This window comes from Oncorhynchus nerka, linkage group LG20, assembly GCF_034236695.1.
Source record: "Oncorhynchus nerka isolate Pitt River linkage group LG20, Oner_Uvic_2.0, whole genome shotgun sequence".
Classification (NCBI taxonomy): Eukaryota; Metazoa; Chordata; class Actinopteri; order Salmoniformes; family Salmonidae; genus Oncorhynchus; species Oncorhynchus nerka.
In genome coordinates this window covers 66784014-66801978 of record NC_088415.1, presented here as the reverse complement: position 1 = coordinate 66801978, position 17965 = coordinate 66784014, and the positions used below count along the sequence as shown (strand labels likewise).

The window sequence follows — 17965 nt, the reverse complement described above, 5'->3', positions numbered from 1 at the left end:
TTTTTTCTATTTTTCTTTTGTGTTATTGACTGTACATTTGTTTATGTGTAAGTCTGTGTTGTTGTTGTTGTTTTTTTAAAGGTGATTTTTTTTTAAATCAGGTGGATTGTTTCCTATTTAGATTGCTTATTTGATTAATTATTTGCACACAAAAGACTTTTAAGGAATTTTTTTCAGAACATATCAGAGTGGAAGTTAAAGTAATCCCTCCAATCCCTCACTTAGGCAACTCAGAGGGGGTGTGACTTTGCAGTGGATGGCTGTATATATTGAGACGTTAAATCCAAAGGGGCTTCATTTGTATGAAATGCAGAGTTAAATTCAGGACAATACGCACCAAGACCCTTCTGATATCATCACCATGGAGACATGTTTTCGCAGACTTTTGATGACAGTTGTTCTGGCATCGATTATGCGGAGATCAGTCGCAGTAGGACCGGTTATCCGGTGCGAACCATGTGATGCTGGAGCCCGGATACTGTGCAAGCCGTTGCCCAAGGACTGCGCGGAGAGAGTTCGCGAACCGGGCTGCGGGTGCTGCACGACTTGCGCGCTGGCCTTTGGAAAGCCGTGCGGAGTGTACACGGGGAGATGTGGCTCCGGAATGACATGCCAGCACCAACCCGGTGAGACGAAACCTCTCCAAGCTCTGCTGGAAGGACGAGGGCAGTGTGCAAACGCGACCATTAAAAGACCTGTTGCCACTTTCATCAATGAGAGACAAGGTAAATGCCAAGATGTTGACGCAGTTTGGAAAGTTTTTTAAGAATGCTTTGCCAACTGATTATTACATTATTATGATGACGTGAGCTGTAAAAAGATCGATAATTGTTTTGCTTGTCATCTGAAACATCTTGATGTAAAGCAGCCTAAAATATAATTTATCACCTTGAGCTATCCGGGAAGGATAACGTCAGTCTGCGCGAAATATGTCCAATATTTACACAATTGGATTGGCAAACAATTATACTGTGTAACCCATTATCTGGCTGATATTGACCTTGTAATGTTACTGTATCACTGCTGTTTATGCTATTATAATTTTCACTTTGTGGAATTGTAAAACTGTGACACTGTGATACAAGGGTTTCGTGGAGATTATTGATGGGATGAGTCTTATTTGACAGATATCAATATTTATTTCAACCATCTATATTGTGGTTTCTAATTGTAAATCAAAACTGCTTATCAATTTTGTAATCTTTAAAGGATATCAAACTCTCCTCTCTACCCTCCTTTCTTCATCAGTAATTAATGTGCAACTACACAACAAAATTATAAATGCAACATGTAATGTGTTGGTCCCATGTTTCATGAGTTGAAATAAAAGATAACAGAAATGTTCCATATTCACAAAAAGCTTATCTCTCTCAAATTTTGTGCACAAACTTGTTTACGTCCCTGTTAGTGAGCATGTCTCCTTTTCCAAGATAATCCATCTACCTAAAAGGCCACTCTAAAATGTGCAGTTTTATCACACAACACAATGCCACAGATGTCTCAAGTTTTGAGGAAGGCTGCAAGTGGTAGGCTGGCTGTAGGAATGTCCACCAGAGCTGTTGCCAGAGAATCGAATGTTCATTTCTCTACCATAAGCCGCCTCCCCGTGATGGTGGTGGTGGTGGGGTTATGGTATGGGCAGGCATGAACTACGGACAACAAAAACAAGTTCATTTTATCGATGGCAATTTGAATGCACAGAAATACTGTCACGAGGTCATGAGGCCCATTGTGAGGCTGTTTTCATTTTTTATACATATATTTTCTTAAGGTATCTGTGAACTACAAATGCATATCTGTATTCCCAGTCATGTTTAATCCATAGATTAGGGCCTAATGAATTTATTTCAATTGACTGATTTCCTGTAACTCAGTAAAATCTTTGAAATTGTTGCGTTTGTGTTTATATTTTTGTTCAGTATATTATTAGCTTGGATGAACATCAAGGGATTGTCAAAAAAACATCTGAACCAGCACATCTAGACCATTCACATGATTCTTGTGATCCACCCACACAAATAATTATTCTATATGAATCATTTACAGTATGTTTTCATTAGCCCTTGGTGGGCTAAACAAAATACAAACATTTGAATAAAAAATGATTAAGTATTGGGAATGCTTCCAAATGTGCCAAAACATAAACTCACAAACAAAACAATCCCCCCCCCTTTCTGTTTTTGGCAGAAAATGATGGTGGTATTCAGGAGGAGGAGCGAAACACCACCGCCCCAGTGCTCCAAGCCTCCTTCAGCACCAGCAGACCTCCTGTAGGCTCCCCCAGAATCCCCCATCACCCCTCTCTCCTCCACCCCGTCAAGGCAGAGGTCATCCGCAGAGAGCAGCTGAAGAAGGCCCAGAGTTACAAGATGGAAGAAGGACCTGGAGCTCTCAGCACAGACCAACATAACTTTTCCCTAGAATCCAAGCAGGACCCAGAGTATGTAAGTGCCAGGTCCACTGTTTTCCTTTCTAGGAACAGTCTGTTAGGGAATGTTCTCCTCCTCTTCCTTCTTTGCTCTGTGTTGTGTTTTCATCCTCATTTGCTCTGTGTGTTGGTGTTTTTCTCCCCCTTCCTCATCCTTTCTCTCTATTTCTTCCCCCTCTCCTCAGTGTGTTGGTGTTTTTCTCCCCTTCCTCATCCTTTTCTCTCTTTCTTCCCCTCTCCTCTGTGTGTTGGTGTTTTTCTCCCCTTCCTCATCCTTTCTCTCTCTCTTCCCCTCTCCTCAGTGTGTTGGTGTTTTTCTTCCCCTTCCTCATCCTTTCTCTCTATTTCTTCCCCCTCTCCTCTGTGTGTTGGTGTTTTTCTCCCCCTTCCTCATCCTTTCTCTCTCTTTCTTCCCCCTCTCCTCAGTGTGTTGGTGTTTTTCTCCCCCTTCCTCATCCTTTCTCTCTCTTTCTTCCCCCTCTCCTCTGTGTGTTGGTGTTTTTCTCCCCATTCCTCATCCTTTCTCTCTCTTTCTTCCCCCTCTCCTCAGTGTGTTGGTGTTTTTCTCCCCTTCCTCATCCTTTCTCTCTCTTTCTTCCCCTCTCCTCTGTGTGTTGGTGTTTTTCTCCCATTCATCATCCTTTCTCTCTCTTTCTTCCCCCTCTCCTCAGTGTGTTGGTGTTTTTCTCCCCCTTCCTCATCCTTTCTCTCTCTTTCTTCCCCCTCTCCTCTGTGTGTTGGTGTTTTTCTTCCCCTTCCTCATCCCTTCTCTCTCTTTCTTCCCCCTCTCCTCTGTGTGTTGGTGTTTTTCTCCCCATTCCTCATCCTTTCTCTCTCTTTCTTCCCCTCTCCTCAGTGTTTTGGTGTTTTTCTCCCCTTCCTCATCCTTTCTCTCTCTTTCTTCCCCTCTCCTCAGTGTTTTGGTGTTTTTCTCCCCCTTCCTCATCCTTTCTCTCTATTTCTTCCCCCTCTCCTCAGTGTGTTGGTGTTTTTCTCCCCATTCCTCATCCTTTCTCTCTCTTTCTTCCCCCTCTCCTCAGTGTTTTGGTGTTTTTCTCCCCCTTCCTCATCCTTTCTCTCTCTTTCTTCCCCCTCTCCTCTGTGTTGGTGTTTTTCTTCCCCTTCCTCATCCTTTCTCTCTCTTTCTTCCCCTCTCCTCAGTGTGTTGGTGTTTTTCTTCCCCTTCCTCATCTTTTCTCTCTTTCTTCCCCTCTCCTCAGTGTGTTGGTGTTTTTCCCCCTTCCTCATCCTTTTCTCTCTTTCTTCCCCCTCTCCTCTGTGTGTTGGTGTTTTTCTTCCCTTCCTCATCCTTTCTCTCTTTCTTCCCCTCTCCTCTGTGTGTTGGTGTTTTTCTCCCCTTCCTCATCCTTTCTCTCTATTTCTTCCCCCTCTCCTCTGTGTGTTGGTGTTTTTCTCCCATTCCTCATCCTTTCTCTCTCTTTCTTCCCCCTCTCCTCAGTGTGTTGGTGTTTTTCTTCCCCTTCCTCATCTTTCTCTCTCTTTCTTCCCCCTCTCCTCAGTGTGTTGGTGTTTTTCTTCCCCTTCCTCATCTTTCTCTCTCTTTCTTCCCCCTCTCCTCAGTGTGTTGGTGTTTTTCTTCCCCTTCCTCATCCTTTCTCTCTCTTTCTTCCCCCTCTCCTCTGTGTGTTGGTGTTTTTCTCCCCCTTCCTCATCCTTTCTCTCTATTTCTTCCCCCTCTCCTCTGTGTGTTGGTGTTTTTCTCCCCATTCCTCATCCTTTCTCTCTCTTTCTTCCCCCTCTCCTCAGTGTGTTGGTGTTTTTCTTCCCCTTCCTCATCTTTCTCTCTCTTTCTCCCCCCTCCTCAGTGTGTTGGTGTTTTTCTTCCCCTTCCTCATCTTTCTCTCTCTTTCTTCCCCCTCTCCTCAGTGTGTTGGTGTTTTTCTCCCCCTTCCTCATCCTTTCTCTCTCTTTCTTCCCCCTCCTCAGCGTTTTGGTGTTTTCTCCATCCGTCTGCAGGTGATGAAATGTTCTGGTTCTGGTTGCTGACTGCTGGCGGTGGCGCATTGGTGGTGGCGGGAGATTGGCGTGGCGCAAATTTGGACATGGTAGCTCTGCCTCTGCAGCTGACTTCGAGTCAGGCTGTTTCGCCGCAAGGCATCCATCCGCGTGCCGCCCGGGGGCACGGAGGGGAGCATTGGCGGGCTGGAGGGGAGCACCGAGCCTCAGAACAAGCTGATGATGGATTGGGCCTCTGCGTGTGCCTGTTTGGACCCTCCCTCCTCTTTCTATTTTTGATTCTGCCTTTGACTCGGCGGCAGGAGAACAAGTGCAGCACGAGGAATGAGCTTTGCTTTGCCTTGCTTTGATCAGCGACTGGAGCTGGACTTGAGGACAAGACCCATCGGGCTCCTTTCTAGGGCCTCTTTGATTGCGCGGTTATCCCCTGGCCTATCCCTTTGTGTAAAGTATTAGAGTTTTTAAGCGGCTTACAGCAAAGCGTAAGCCCTCGCAAGGTGGTCAGATGAATTAATTTCCTATTAGTTGCCTCTTTTTTTCTTATCCCTAGTACCACCAGTGTTTGTGTACTACTGAAGGGTAGTGCTGTAGGCTACAGATGGAGCTTGGTGTTGCCTTGTACCAATGATCGCATCCCTGTCTATGTTCCTAGGGCATTTTGATTGAATTACAGTACCAAGTAAGCACACTGCACTGTTGGGGTTTGTGTTAGCACACTGTTTGAATTGGATAGAGTAACTCCATTAGATAGCTACTTTTGGTATTTTATTAGGATTCCCATTAGCTGTTGCAAAAACAGCAGCTACTCTTCCTGGGGTTCAACACAAAACATGACATAATACAGAAGATTAATAGAAAGTAGCTCAAGGACAGAACTACATAAAACATTTTTTTTTTTACAAAAGGCACAAGTAGCCTACATATTAATACATACACACAAATTATCTAGGTCAAATAGGGGAGAGGCGTTGTGCCGTGAGGTGTTGCTTTATCTGTTTTCTGAAACCAGGTTTACTGTTCACTTGAGCAATATGAGATGGAGCGGAGTTACATGCAGTAATGGCTCTATAATTATCTGACATAATGACATAATTATCTGAGCTGTAGTGGGCAGAGTGCTTTGGAAGGAGTAATATGGGTCATTATAGTCTGGGCTTGTGTCGTCTTGTGTGTTTAGGGTCCCTGTCGTAGAGAGATGGAGAGTATCCTCAATGGACTGAAGATCACAGACATCCTCAACCCCAGAGGCTTCCGCATCCCAAACTGTGACAAGAAGGGCTTCTACAAGAAAAAACAGGTATGGAAATCATACAAACACACTGTAGGAAAAACTATGCAATTTTATGAGTCAGCCACCCCAGGCTACTTCGCATTACTGAATGTGTTACAATCATGCTTTCACCAAGGAAGACCAGCCCAGATACCAGACCCCACCTATTTGAACAGTGTTACAAAGGCCAGGACAATCACCCCCATTAGAACATCGTAACTACTATAATTTCTGATCATCTTGCCACTTAGTCTTTCTTCATCAATGAAGACTCCAAAATCAGTGACTGACTCATCATGCATACAATATTCATATCTGGAGTGGATCCATTCCTCTAGCACTGCTGCAGTCGTCTTTCACTAGTTATTAGAGTCTCATCACTGCTCAGCCACACCAGTTGGGGTATACCATAGAGACAGATGGTTGGCGCTGTAGACCTGGAACCACAGACCCCTAAACCACAGCAAGCGCCCTGCACGGCTCGAAAGACGGCCATTTAACGCGAACCCTCCCAGGGAGACAGACGTCAAGGTGGCCGCCGCCACCCGCCACTGCCCGTCGCTCGCTCCCCATAATTGTCAGACTTTTGAAAAAGCAGTGCAGAAAATAGAAGCTTCAGCCACTTCCCACATTTGCGTGGTCCTGGTCCGCCCACAATCTGTTTATAATAAACGAGTGTCCCTGACGCATTCATATGGAGGCACTTAGTCCACTAGCGCCATCATGGCATCCACCAAGAGCAAAGCAACATTTATATTACACACCACGGCACTGAGTCTCATACCTAAAGGATGTGCCTCCATTTGACAGTCATCTCGTAACCAGCTTTACCAAAATGGCAGACTCATTGTCTTTGTTTATTTAAAATGTACGTATGTGTTTCCTCAGAGATGGCAGGCAGGGAGTGAGTGGCAGACATTCCCATGAGTCTCAGACCCAACATTTCTTATTAACTTTAAATGTATACTTAGTTTGAAGGATTAAGTAACTTATTTTTGAACTTATTTTGTGCATAATGTTGCTGCTACCGTCTCTTATGATGGAAAAGAACTTCAAGACATCAGAACAGCGATTACTCACCTCGAACTGGAAGAAGCTTTATCCTTTAACGAGTCCTACGCGAAGGATATACTGCTTTCCCGGGAACAGACTCAAATCCCGTCATTTGCATAAAGAAAAGATGGAGAAAAAGGGGGCTGCCTTCTGAGAATTCGTAGGCTAGCAAGTAATCTCCCACTGCCATCCGTTCTATTGGCCAACGTGCAATCATTGGAAAATAAAATCAATAACCTAGGACCAAGATTTTTCTACTAACGAGACATTAAAAACTGTAATACATTACTTTTCCCCAAGTTGTGGCTGAACGGCAGAACAGAGAAGCTACGTCTGGTAAGACGAGTGTCTATTTGCCAATTTGGGGCGGCAGGGTAGCCTAGTAGTTAGAGCGTTGGACTAGGAACCGGAAGGTTGCAAGTTCAAACCCCCGAGCTGACAAGGTACTAATCTGTCGTTCTGCCCCTGAACAGGCAGTTAACCCACTTTTCCTAGGCCGTCATTGAAAATAAGAATTTGTTCTTAACTGACTTGCCTGGTTAAATAAAGGTAAAAAATTCAAATTAAAAATAACAGCTGGTGTGCAATGTCTAATATTAAAGAAGTATCAAGGTATTGCTCACCTGAGGTAGAGCACCTTATGATAAGCTGTAGACCACAATATCTACCAAGAGAGTTCTCAACTATATTATTCGTAGCCGTCTATTTACCACCACAATCTGATGTTGACACTAAGACTGCACTCAACCAACTCTATAAGGCCATAAGTAAACAAGAAAATGCTCATCCAGAAGCAGCGCTCCTAGTGTCCGGGGACTTTAATGCAGGCAAACTTAAATCCATTTTACCTCATTTCTACCAGCATGTCACATGTGCAACCAGAGGGAAAAAACTCTAGACCACCTTTACTCCACACACAGAGATGCATACAAAGCTCTCCCCCGCCCTCCATTTGGCAAATCCGACCATAATTCTATCGTCTTGATTCCTGCTTACAAGCAACAACTAAAGCAGGAAGTAACAGTGATTCGCTCAATACGGAAGTGGTCAGATGACGCGGATGCTACGCTACAGGACTGTTTTGCTAGCACAGACTGCAATATGTTCCGGGATTCATCCAATGGCATTGAAGAGTATACCACCTCAGTCATCGGCTTCATCAATAAGTGCATCGACAACGTCATCCCCACAGTGACTGTACGTACATATCCCAAACTGAAGCCAAGGATTACAGGCAATATTTCCGTCGAGCTAAAGGCTAGAGCTGCCACTTTCAAGGAGCGGGACAATAATCCGGACGCTTATAAGAAATCCCGCTATGCTCTTAGACCAACCACCAAACAAGCAAAGCGTCAATACAGGATTAAGATTGAATCCTACTACACCGGCTCTGACGCTCGTCGGATGTGGCAAGGCTTGAAAACCATTACGGACTACAAAGGGAAACCCAGACGCGAGCTGCCCAGTGACGCGAGCCTACAAGATGAGCAAAATGCCTTTTATGCTCGCTTCGAGGCAAGCAACACGGAAGCATGCACAAGAGCACCAGTTGTTCTGGACGACTGTATGATAACGCTCTCGGTAGCCCATGTGAGCAAGACCTTTAAACAGGGCAACATTCACAAAGACACGGGCCAGACGGATTACCAGGACCAACTGGCAAGTGTCTTCACTGACATTTTCCTGACTGAGTCTGTAATACCTACATGTTTCAAGCAGACCACCATAGTCCCCGTGCCCAAGGAAGTGAAGGTAACCTGCCTAAATGATTACCGCCTTGTTGCACTCACATCTGTAGCCATGAAGAGCCTTGAAAGGCTGGTCCTGGCTCACATCAAGAGCATCCTCCCGGATATCCTAGACCCACTCCAATTCGCATACCGCCCCAACAGATCCACAAATGACGCAATCACAATCGCACGACACACTGCCCTTTCCCACCTGTACAAAAGGAACACCAGAATTCTGTTCATTGACTACAGCTCAGTGCTCAACACCATAGTGCCCATGAAGCTCATCACTGGGGCGGCAAGTAGCCTAGTGGTTAGAGCGTTGGACTAGTAACCGAAAGGTTGCAAGATCCAGTCCCCGAGCTTACAAGGTAAAAATCTGTCGTTCTGCCACTGAACAAGGCAGTTAACCCACTGTTCCTAAGCCGTCATTGAAAATAAGATTTTGTTCTTAAGAGAGTCATAGTTAATCCCGCCCTTCATTGAGTTCCTTCGCTTTGGCACCAGGAATTGGATTCCTTCGCCTTCGCATCAAGACCACAGCCGATGAATCGTCGGCGCAACGGAGGGGAGAGTGTACGCTGCGGTCGGCTATCCTCACGTGGACACCCGGTCAAGTCACGCGAGCGGTGTCTAACGAATCTCTGACTAGCCTAGTTAAATAAAGGTAAACATTTTAGAAAATCACAAAGCTAAGGATCCTGGGACTAAACACCTCCCTCTGCAACTGGATCCTGGACTTCCTGACGGGCCACCCCCAGGTGGTAAGGGTAGGTCTGCCATGCTGATCCTCAACACTGGGGCCCCTCAGAGGTGTGTACTTAGTCCCCTCCTGTACTCCCTGTTCACCCACGCTGTGTGGACAAACACGACTCCAACACCATAATTAAGTTTGCTGACGACACAACAGTGGCCTAATCACCGACAATGATGAGACAGCCTATAGGGAGGAGGTCAAAGACTTGGCAGTGTGGTGCCAGGGAAACAACCTTTTCCTCAATGTGAGCAAGAGAAAGGAACTGATCGTAGACTACAGGAAAAGGCAGGCCGAACAGGCCCCCAGTAACATTGACTGGGCTGTAGTGGAGCTGGTTGAGAGTTTCAAGTTCCTTGGTGTCCACATCACCAATGAACTATCATGGTCCAAACTCACCAAGACAGTCGTGAAGAGGGCCCGACAACACCTTTTCCCCCTCAGGAGACTGAAAAGATTTGGCATGGGTCCCCAGATCCTCAAAAAGTTCTACAGCTGCACCATCGTGAGCATCCTGACCGATTGCATCACCGCCTGGTATGGCAACTGCTTGGCATCTGACTGTAACGAGCAACGGAGGAGAAGCATCCTGCCATTCAGGACCTATATAATAGGCCAAGTCATAGACCAAAAGGCTCCTTAACTGCTTCTACCCCCACGCCATAAGACTGATGAACAATTAATCAAATGGCCACCGGACTATTTACATTCACCCCCCGCCCCTCCTCCAGTTGTTTTGTACTCTGCTGCTATTCGCTATTTATTATCTATGTATAGTCCCTTCACCCCTACCTACATGTACAAATGACCTTGACTAACCTGTATCCCTGCAAATTGACTACTGGTACCCCCTGTATATAGCCTCGTTATTGTTATTTTATTGTCTTACTTTATCATATATTTTGCGTAGTTTATTTGGTAAATATTTTCTTAACTCTTCTTGAACTGCACTGTTGTTTAAGGGCTTGTAAAGTAAGCATTTCACGGTAAGGTCAACACTTGTATTCGGCACATGACAAATAAAGTTGGATTTGAGTTTACGTGCAGCCTTTGAAGTTAGATGACGGAAATGGCAAAGTGATTATGATTAAAGCAGCTTTTAAATTCATTTTTTTCTGGATTTTGTCTTCTTCTTATTACTTTTATTAGATTCCAAGCTACTGTTTAGTGGAGTCATTCTTTGACTCCAAGTCCATCTTTTGAATTACTCTGCATCGAATATATATATATTTTTACCTTTATTTAACTAGACAAGTCAGTTAAGAACAAATTCTTATTTTCAATGCCGGCCTAGCAACAGTTGGTTAACTGTCTTGTTCGGTGGCAGAGCAACAGATTTTTACCTTGTCAGCTCAGGGATTCGATCTTGCAACCTTTCGGTTACTAGTCTGCTCTAAATGCTCTAAGCCCTAGGCTACCTGCCGCCCTGTAGTACCCATAAAAAAATATGACCCCACCTCTCAGCATGTTGAGTTGACTAAAATGATATTACTCGATGGTTTGTATAGATTAAATGATCATAAGACATATTTGTTAAAATATGAGAAATTAAATGATAACGGGGGTCAATATTAGGTTTAAGATGCAGTAGATATGATCCGTCCAATACATACACTTTACTGTACCCTATCACTTTTACAGGGTTGAGATTATTTGATGGTCTCTGGGGTCAGATACCAAGACAAATGTAATATCAAGCAGAGAAAGGGTTGACTTCCATTCTGATCTACTCTTTTACAGAGTGATGCTGTTTGTTCTCCTTTCTTTCAAATGAATTCCTGCATGTTTTACTAGAGAGGACTCTGACCTTCAGTAAAATTGGCAGTAAAAGAACAGCACTTGTGTTGCTCCAGAGACTCTGTAAGTCATGTGTAGTACCCATAATTTGGAGCTGTGGGGTATAATCAGCAACAGATGACTTGTACTGGCCACCAGCTCACTGAAAATAGATCTTGGGTCTCAGTTGTTCACAAACGGGCCTAAGCAAATATTTGAGCAGGTTTCTGTTTACCTTAAAGCTCTCTATATGTGTGTGGAACTGGAGGTAGACCTTAAAAGCAGCTGAAAATACCACCAGCGTGCGTCCCATGGCCAAGTCTCCCCCGTTCCTCAGCACAAAATGGACGTTAATGTCCTTAACCATTTATTGTCCCACTTCCTTGCGTCCTTTTTTATTGCCATTGTGCTAGATCTGTGGTTCCCAAACTTTTTATAGTCCATCACCCCGTCAAACATTCAACCTCCAACTGCGTACCCCTTCTAGCACCAGGGTCAGCGTGCTCCCATTTTTTTGTTTGTTGCCATCATTGTAAGCCTGCCACACACACACTATACAATACATTTATTAAACATAAGAATAAGTGTGAGTTTGTCACTTCCCACGAGCCGGGTTGTGACAAAGAGCTTTTATAGGACCAGGGCACAAATAATAATATAATAATAATTTTGCTCTTTTTTAACCATCTTACATATAAAACCTTATTTGTTAATTGAAAGTTGTGAATAACTCACCACAGGTTAATGAGAAGGGTGTGCTTGAAAGGATGCTCATAACTCTGCAATGTTGGGTTGTATTTGAGAGAGTCTCAGTCTTAAATCATTTTCCACACAATCTGTGCCTGTATTTAGTTTTCATACTAGTGAGGGCCGAGAATCCACTCTCACATAGGTATGTGGTTGCAAAGGGCATCAGTCTTAACATCGTGATTTGCCAAGGCAGGATACTCTGAGCGCAGCCCAATCCAGAAATCTGTCAGTGGCTTCTGATTAAATTACATTTTCACAGAACCGCTTGTTGCAATTTCGATGAGGCTCTCTTGTACAAATATCGGTAAATGGACTGGAGGCAGGGCATGAAAGGGATAATGAATCCAGTTGTTTGTGTCATCCATTTCAGGAAAGTACCTGCATAATTGTGCACCCAACTCACTCAGGTGCTTTGCTATATCACATTTGACATTGTCCGTATGCTTGCGTTCATTTGCACACAAGAAATCATACAATGATGGAAAGATCTGTGTGTTTTCCTTGTTAACACAGACAGAGAAGAGCTCCAACTTCTTAATCCTAACCTTAATTTTGAGAGTTCCTGTAATCCTAGATTCAGATCAAGAAAAAACATCACCCAGACAGGCCAGTCGTGTGAGAACCTCGTCATCATGCAAGCAGCAGTTAGACAAGTGAAAATTATGGTCAATAATGAAAGCTTTAAGCTTGTCTCTCAATTTAAAAAAACATGTCAATACTTTGCCACTTGATAACCAGAGCATTTCTGTATGTTGTAAAAGCGTTACATGGTCGCTGCCCATATCATTGCATAGTGCAGACAATACACGAGAGTTCAGGGACCTTGCTTTAACAAGGTTAAACATTTTCACTGTCGTGACAAAAAATGTCTTTCAAGCTGTCAGTCATTCCCTTGGCAGCAACAGCCTCTCGGTGGATGCTGCAGTGTACCCAAGTGGCATCAAGCGCAACTGCTTGCACGCGCGTTACCACTCCACTATGTCTCCCTGTCATGGCTTTTGCGCCATCAGTACAGATACCAACACACCTTGACCACCAAAGTCCATTTGATGTCACAAAGCTGTCCAGTACTTTAAAAATATCCACTCCTGTTTTCCTGGTTTCCAGTGGATTGCAGAAGAGGATGTCTTCCTTAATTTACCCCCCATAAACATAACGGACATATACCAGGAGCTGTGCCAGGCCCGCCACGTCTGTTGACTCATCCAGCTGTAATGCATAGAATTAATTGGCTTGTATGCGAAGCATAAAACATCTCCTGCCATGTCACTGATGTGTCGTGAAACAGTGTTGTTTGATGAAGGGATTGTCTGTAATGTTTTTTTTTGCCTTTTCCCCCAGCATTGTCCCAGCCATATCCACGGAAGCAGGAAGAATTAAGTCCTCCACAATAGTATGGGGCTTGCCTGTCCTAGCCACTCGGTAGCTCACCATATAAGATTATTCTAGCCCCTTCTTATTAATGGTATCTGTTGCTTTTATACACGTCTTACTCAAAAGTTGTCGGAATTCTCGCTCAAAAACTCCTGTGGCTTATTTTTCAAATTGCCATGTTTTGTTTCTAAATGTCTGCGCAAGAGTGATGGTTTAAGTGAATACAATATAAGTGAACCCCAAATCAATGTAGTTCTCATTATATTTGCACCTCTTCGATGGTCCAATGTCCCTGTCTGATGTTCGGGGCAGTAAATCTTCACAACTGTCAGTGTCCAATGCTAGCTGGGCTAACAACAAATGTAGAATTACTTATGCTAGCTTTGGACATGCTCGTGGAAGCAGAAAAACTTGTGTCGTCGTCAGGTGCAGATGTAGTACTGCTGGTAGTAGCAGTACTACCAGTACAGCTGGTATGTGTCTCGATGGACGCGGGCCTTACTAAACGGACTGTTAAAAAATGTGAAGATTCTTTGGTATCTAAAAAAAAAAAGAAAAAAAAAAGGTGAATAACGGCATTGGGAATACCTAGAGATGATCTCCGGTGTCTATTTAATAGTCTACATATTTTTCTAATATACTCTTTCCCTGTATGTCTCACTTTCTCACACAGTGCCGTCCATCCAAGGGCAGAAAGCGAGGGTTTTGCTGGTGTGCCGATAAGTATGGGCAGCCATTGCCAGGTTTCGACGGGAAGGAGAGAGGAGACGCTCAGTGCTACAACTCAGAGAGCCAATAAGACAAGAGCAGCGAGAAAGAGCCAGAGAGAGAGAGAGAAATACACAGAGAAACTGAGGATATCGGGATTCCAAAATGATTCCAAAATGGCTGGGCCTGGACATGTGTTGACTGGCATTGATGACTCTTTGGCCCATGGGACCTTATGGAGGGCAGAGCAGGGGGAGTGGCTTGAGAAGAAGACAGGACTCATCCAATCACACTCCTTGTGTCCAGCAAACTCCCTCCTATGCTATGTGCTGCTCCTATGTACTGTAAACAGGGTGTGGGTGGATTCTCCATAGACTGAAAGGGCAGACCAGACTTGGTATATGTAACTCTAAGGACACATGAGACGTAATCATTCATTCCATAGCACAGGGCTAGCTTTGGTGATTACAGACTTGACGACAGAGGATCATATACAATACTTGTCTCGACCCTCAATGAGAGGCATACACCAACGCACAGCTAGGTGGCACTATACCCATGTGTGCGTGTTTGTATGGCTGCATGATATGATTATATTTGTATGTGTGTGTGGTTCTGTATGTTTGATATGTTACTGTATGTATTTGTTTAAATGTGTGTGTTTGCGTGTGTCTGTGTGTACAATACAAGAGTGTCTCTTTGTCTATCCGTGTAACCGTATGCTATGGGGTGCTGGTGTGCGACCACCCTGTGGCACAGTACAATGTCATAAAATGCTTTCCCACTTTGTGCCGGAGGGTACATAACTCAGATTTGAGTCCATTCGGTATCTCTCTCTAGGATCACTGTCCTCTCCTCAGGACCCTTTAAGGGAGTTGACTATAAAGCTTGGATGTTGTTCTCACCTTTCCTTTGCAACTCACATACACTGTGTACCAAACTTTAGGAACACCTGCTCGTTCCATGATGTGGACTGACCAGGTGAATCCAGGTAAAAGCTACGAGCCGTTATTGATGTCACTTGATAAATCCACTTCCATCAGTGTAGATGAAGGGGAGCAGTCAAATGCTTACTTACTTGCCCTAACCAACAATACAGTTTAAAACAAATATGAATTAGAATAAGAAATAAAAGTAACAAGTAATAAAAGAGCAGCAGTAAAATAGCGATAGTGACACTATATACAGTGGGGTACCGGTACAGTGTCTATACAGTGTCTATGTGCGGGGACTGGTTTAGGTGAGGCAATATGTACATGTACGTAGAGTTATTAAAGTGACTATGTGTAGATTATAACAACAGAGAGTAGCAGCGGTGTAAAGGGGGGGGGGGCAATGAAAATAGTCTGGGTGGCCATTTTATTAGATATTCAGGAGTCTCATGGCTAGGGGGTAGAACCTGTTTAGAAGCCTCTTTGACAATTTTTAGGGCCTTTCTCTGACACCGCCTGGTATAGAGGTCCTGAATGGCAGGAAGCTTGGCCCCAGTGATGTGCAGGCCCATACGCACTACCCTCTGTAGAGCCTTTTGAGGATCTGAGTACCCATGCTGAATCTTTTTTTGATGTTGAATTTTTTTACCCCCTTTTCTCCCAATTTCGTGGTATCCAATTGTTAGTAGTTACTATCTTGTCTCATCGCTATAACTCCCGTACGGGCTCGGGAGAGACGAAGGTCGAAAGCCATGTGTCCTCCGAAACACAACCCAACCAAGCCGCACTGCTTCTTAACACAGCGCGCATCCAACCCGGAAGCCAGCCACACCAATGTGTCGGAGGAAACACCGTGCACCTGGCGACCTGAATGAATAACATCACATGCACAGCGCCCAGCCCGCCACAGGAGTCGCTAGTGCGCGATGAGACAAGGATATCCCGGACGACGCTAGGCCAATTGTGCGTTGGCCCATGAACCTCCCGGTCACGGCCGACTGCGACAGAGCCTGGGCTCGAACCCAGAGTCTCTGGTGGCACAGCTAGCACTGCAATGCAGTGCCTTAGACCACTGCGCCACCCGGGAGGCCTCCATGCTGAATCTTTTCAGTCTCCTGAGGGGGAATAGGTTTAGTCGGGCCCTCTTCCCGTCTGTTTAGGGTTGCTTGGACCATGTTACTTTATTGGTGTTGACACCAAGGAACTTGAAGCTCTGAACCTGCTCCACTGCAGCCCAGTCGATGAGAATGGGGCGTGTTTGGCCCGCCTTTTCCTGTAGTCCACGATCAGCTCCTTTGTCTTGCTCACATTGAAGGAGAGGTTGTTGTCCTGGCACCACACGGCCAGGTCTCTGACCTCCGCCCTATAGGCTGTCTTGTCGGTGATCATGCCTACAACTGTTGTGTCATCTGCAAACGTAATGATGGCGTTGGAGTCGTGCCTGGCCGTGCAGTCATGAGTGAACAGGGAGTACAGGAGTGGACCGAGCCCGCACCCCCAAGTGGCCCCTGCATTGAGGATAAGCATGGCGGATGTGTTGTTACCTACCCTTACCACCTGGTCCGGCCCGTCAGGAAGACCAGGATCCAGTTGCAGAGGGAGGTGTTTAGTCCCAGGGTCCATAGCTTATTGATGAGCTTTGGGGGCACCATGGTGTTGAACGCTGAGCTGTAGTCAATGAATAGCATTCTCACATAGGTGTTCCTTTTGTCCAGGTGGGAAAGGGCAGTGTGGAGTCCAATATAGATCATTTGTGGATCTGTTAGGGCAGTATGCAAATTGGAGTGGGTCTAGGGTTTCTAGATAATGGTGTTGATGTGAGCCATGACCAGCCTTTCAAAGAACTTCATGGCTACAGATGTGAGTGCTACAGGTTGGTAATCATTTAGGCAGGTTACCTTAGTTTTCTTGGGCACAAGGACTATGGTGGTCTGCTTAAAACATGTAGGTATTACAGACTCGGACAGGGAGAGGTTGAAAATGTCAGTGAAGACACTTGCCAGTTGGTCAGCGCATGCTCGCAGTACACGTCCTGGTAATCCGTCTGGCCCTGCGACCTTATGAATGTTGACCTGATTAAAGGTCTTACTTAAATTGGCTGCGGAGAGCATGCTCACACAGTGTTCCGTAACAGCTGGTATTCTCATGCATGTTTAGTGTTATTTGCCTCGAAGTGAGCATAGAAGTAGTTCAGCTCGTCTGGTGTAGGCTGTGTCACTGGGCAGCTCTTGGCTGTGCTTCCCTTTGTAGTCTGTAATGGTTTGCATGCCCTGCCACACCCGACGACTGTCAGAGCCGGTGTAGTACGATTCGATCTTAGTCCTGTATTGACACTTTGCCTGTTTGATGGTTCGTCGGAAGGCATAGCGGGATTTCTTATAAGCTTCCGGGTTAGAGTCCCGCTCCTTGAAAATGGCAGCTTTAGCCTTTAGCTCAGTGTGGATGTTGCCTGTAATCCAAGACTTCTGGTTGTGGTATGTACGGTCAGTCACTGTGGGGACGACGTCATCGATGCACTTATTGATGTGGTGTACTCCTCAATGCCATCGGAGGAATCCCTGAACATATTCCAGTCTGTACTAGAAAAACAGTCCTGTAGCTTAGCATCTGCTTCATCTGATCACTTTTTTATAGATCAAGTCACTGGTGCTTCCTGCTCGAATTTCTGCTTGTAAACAGGAATCAGGAGTATAGAATTATGTTCAGATTTGCCAAATGGCGGGTGATGGAGAGCTTTGTATGTGTCTCTGTGTGTGGAGTGAAGGTGATCCAGAGTATTTTTCCCTCTGGCTGCACATTTAACATGCTGATAGAAATTTGGTAAGACGGATTTAAGTTTCCCTGCATTAAATTTCCTGTTTGCTTATGGTGAAATACATCTCATTTGGTGCAGTCTTAGTGCAAGCATCAGTCTGTGGTGGTATGTAGACAGCTACGAAAAAATACAGATGAAAACTCTATAGGTAGATAGTGTGGTCTACAGCTTATCATGAGATACTTAGATACTTACTTAGATATCGTGCACCAGCTGTTATTTACAAAAATTCATAGTCCGCCGCCCGTTGTCTTACCAGACGCCGTTGTTCTATCCTGTCAATACAGCGTATAGCCATGATAATGTATCCGTGAAGCATAAGATATTACAGTTTTGAATGTCCCGTTGGTAGTTTAATTTTCCGCATAGGTCACCAATTTTATTTTCCAAAGATTGCA

At 44.8% G+C, this 17965-nt stretch overlaps 1 protein-coding gene across 1 annotated transcript; it reads left to right on the top strand.

Annotated features, from left to right (window-relative positions):
* Positions 1-313: 313 nt before the first annotated feature.
* LOC115101771 (insulin-like growth factor-binding protein 3) lies at positions 314-17745 on the top strand. Its single transcript, XM_029621238.2, has 4 exons — positions 314-725; positions 2188-2444; positions 5583-5702; positions 13786-17745. Exons 1-4 carry the CDS (start codon positions 362-364, stop codon positions 13909-13911), a joined length of 867 nt encoding a protein of 288 aa, XP_029477098.1. The 5' UTR covers positions 314-361; the 3' UTR covers positions 13912-17745.
* Positions 17746-17965: the final 220 nt, after the last annotated feature.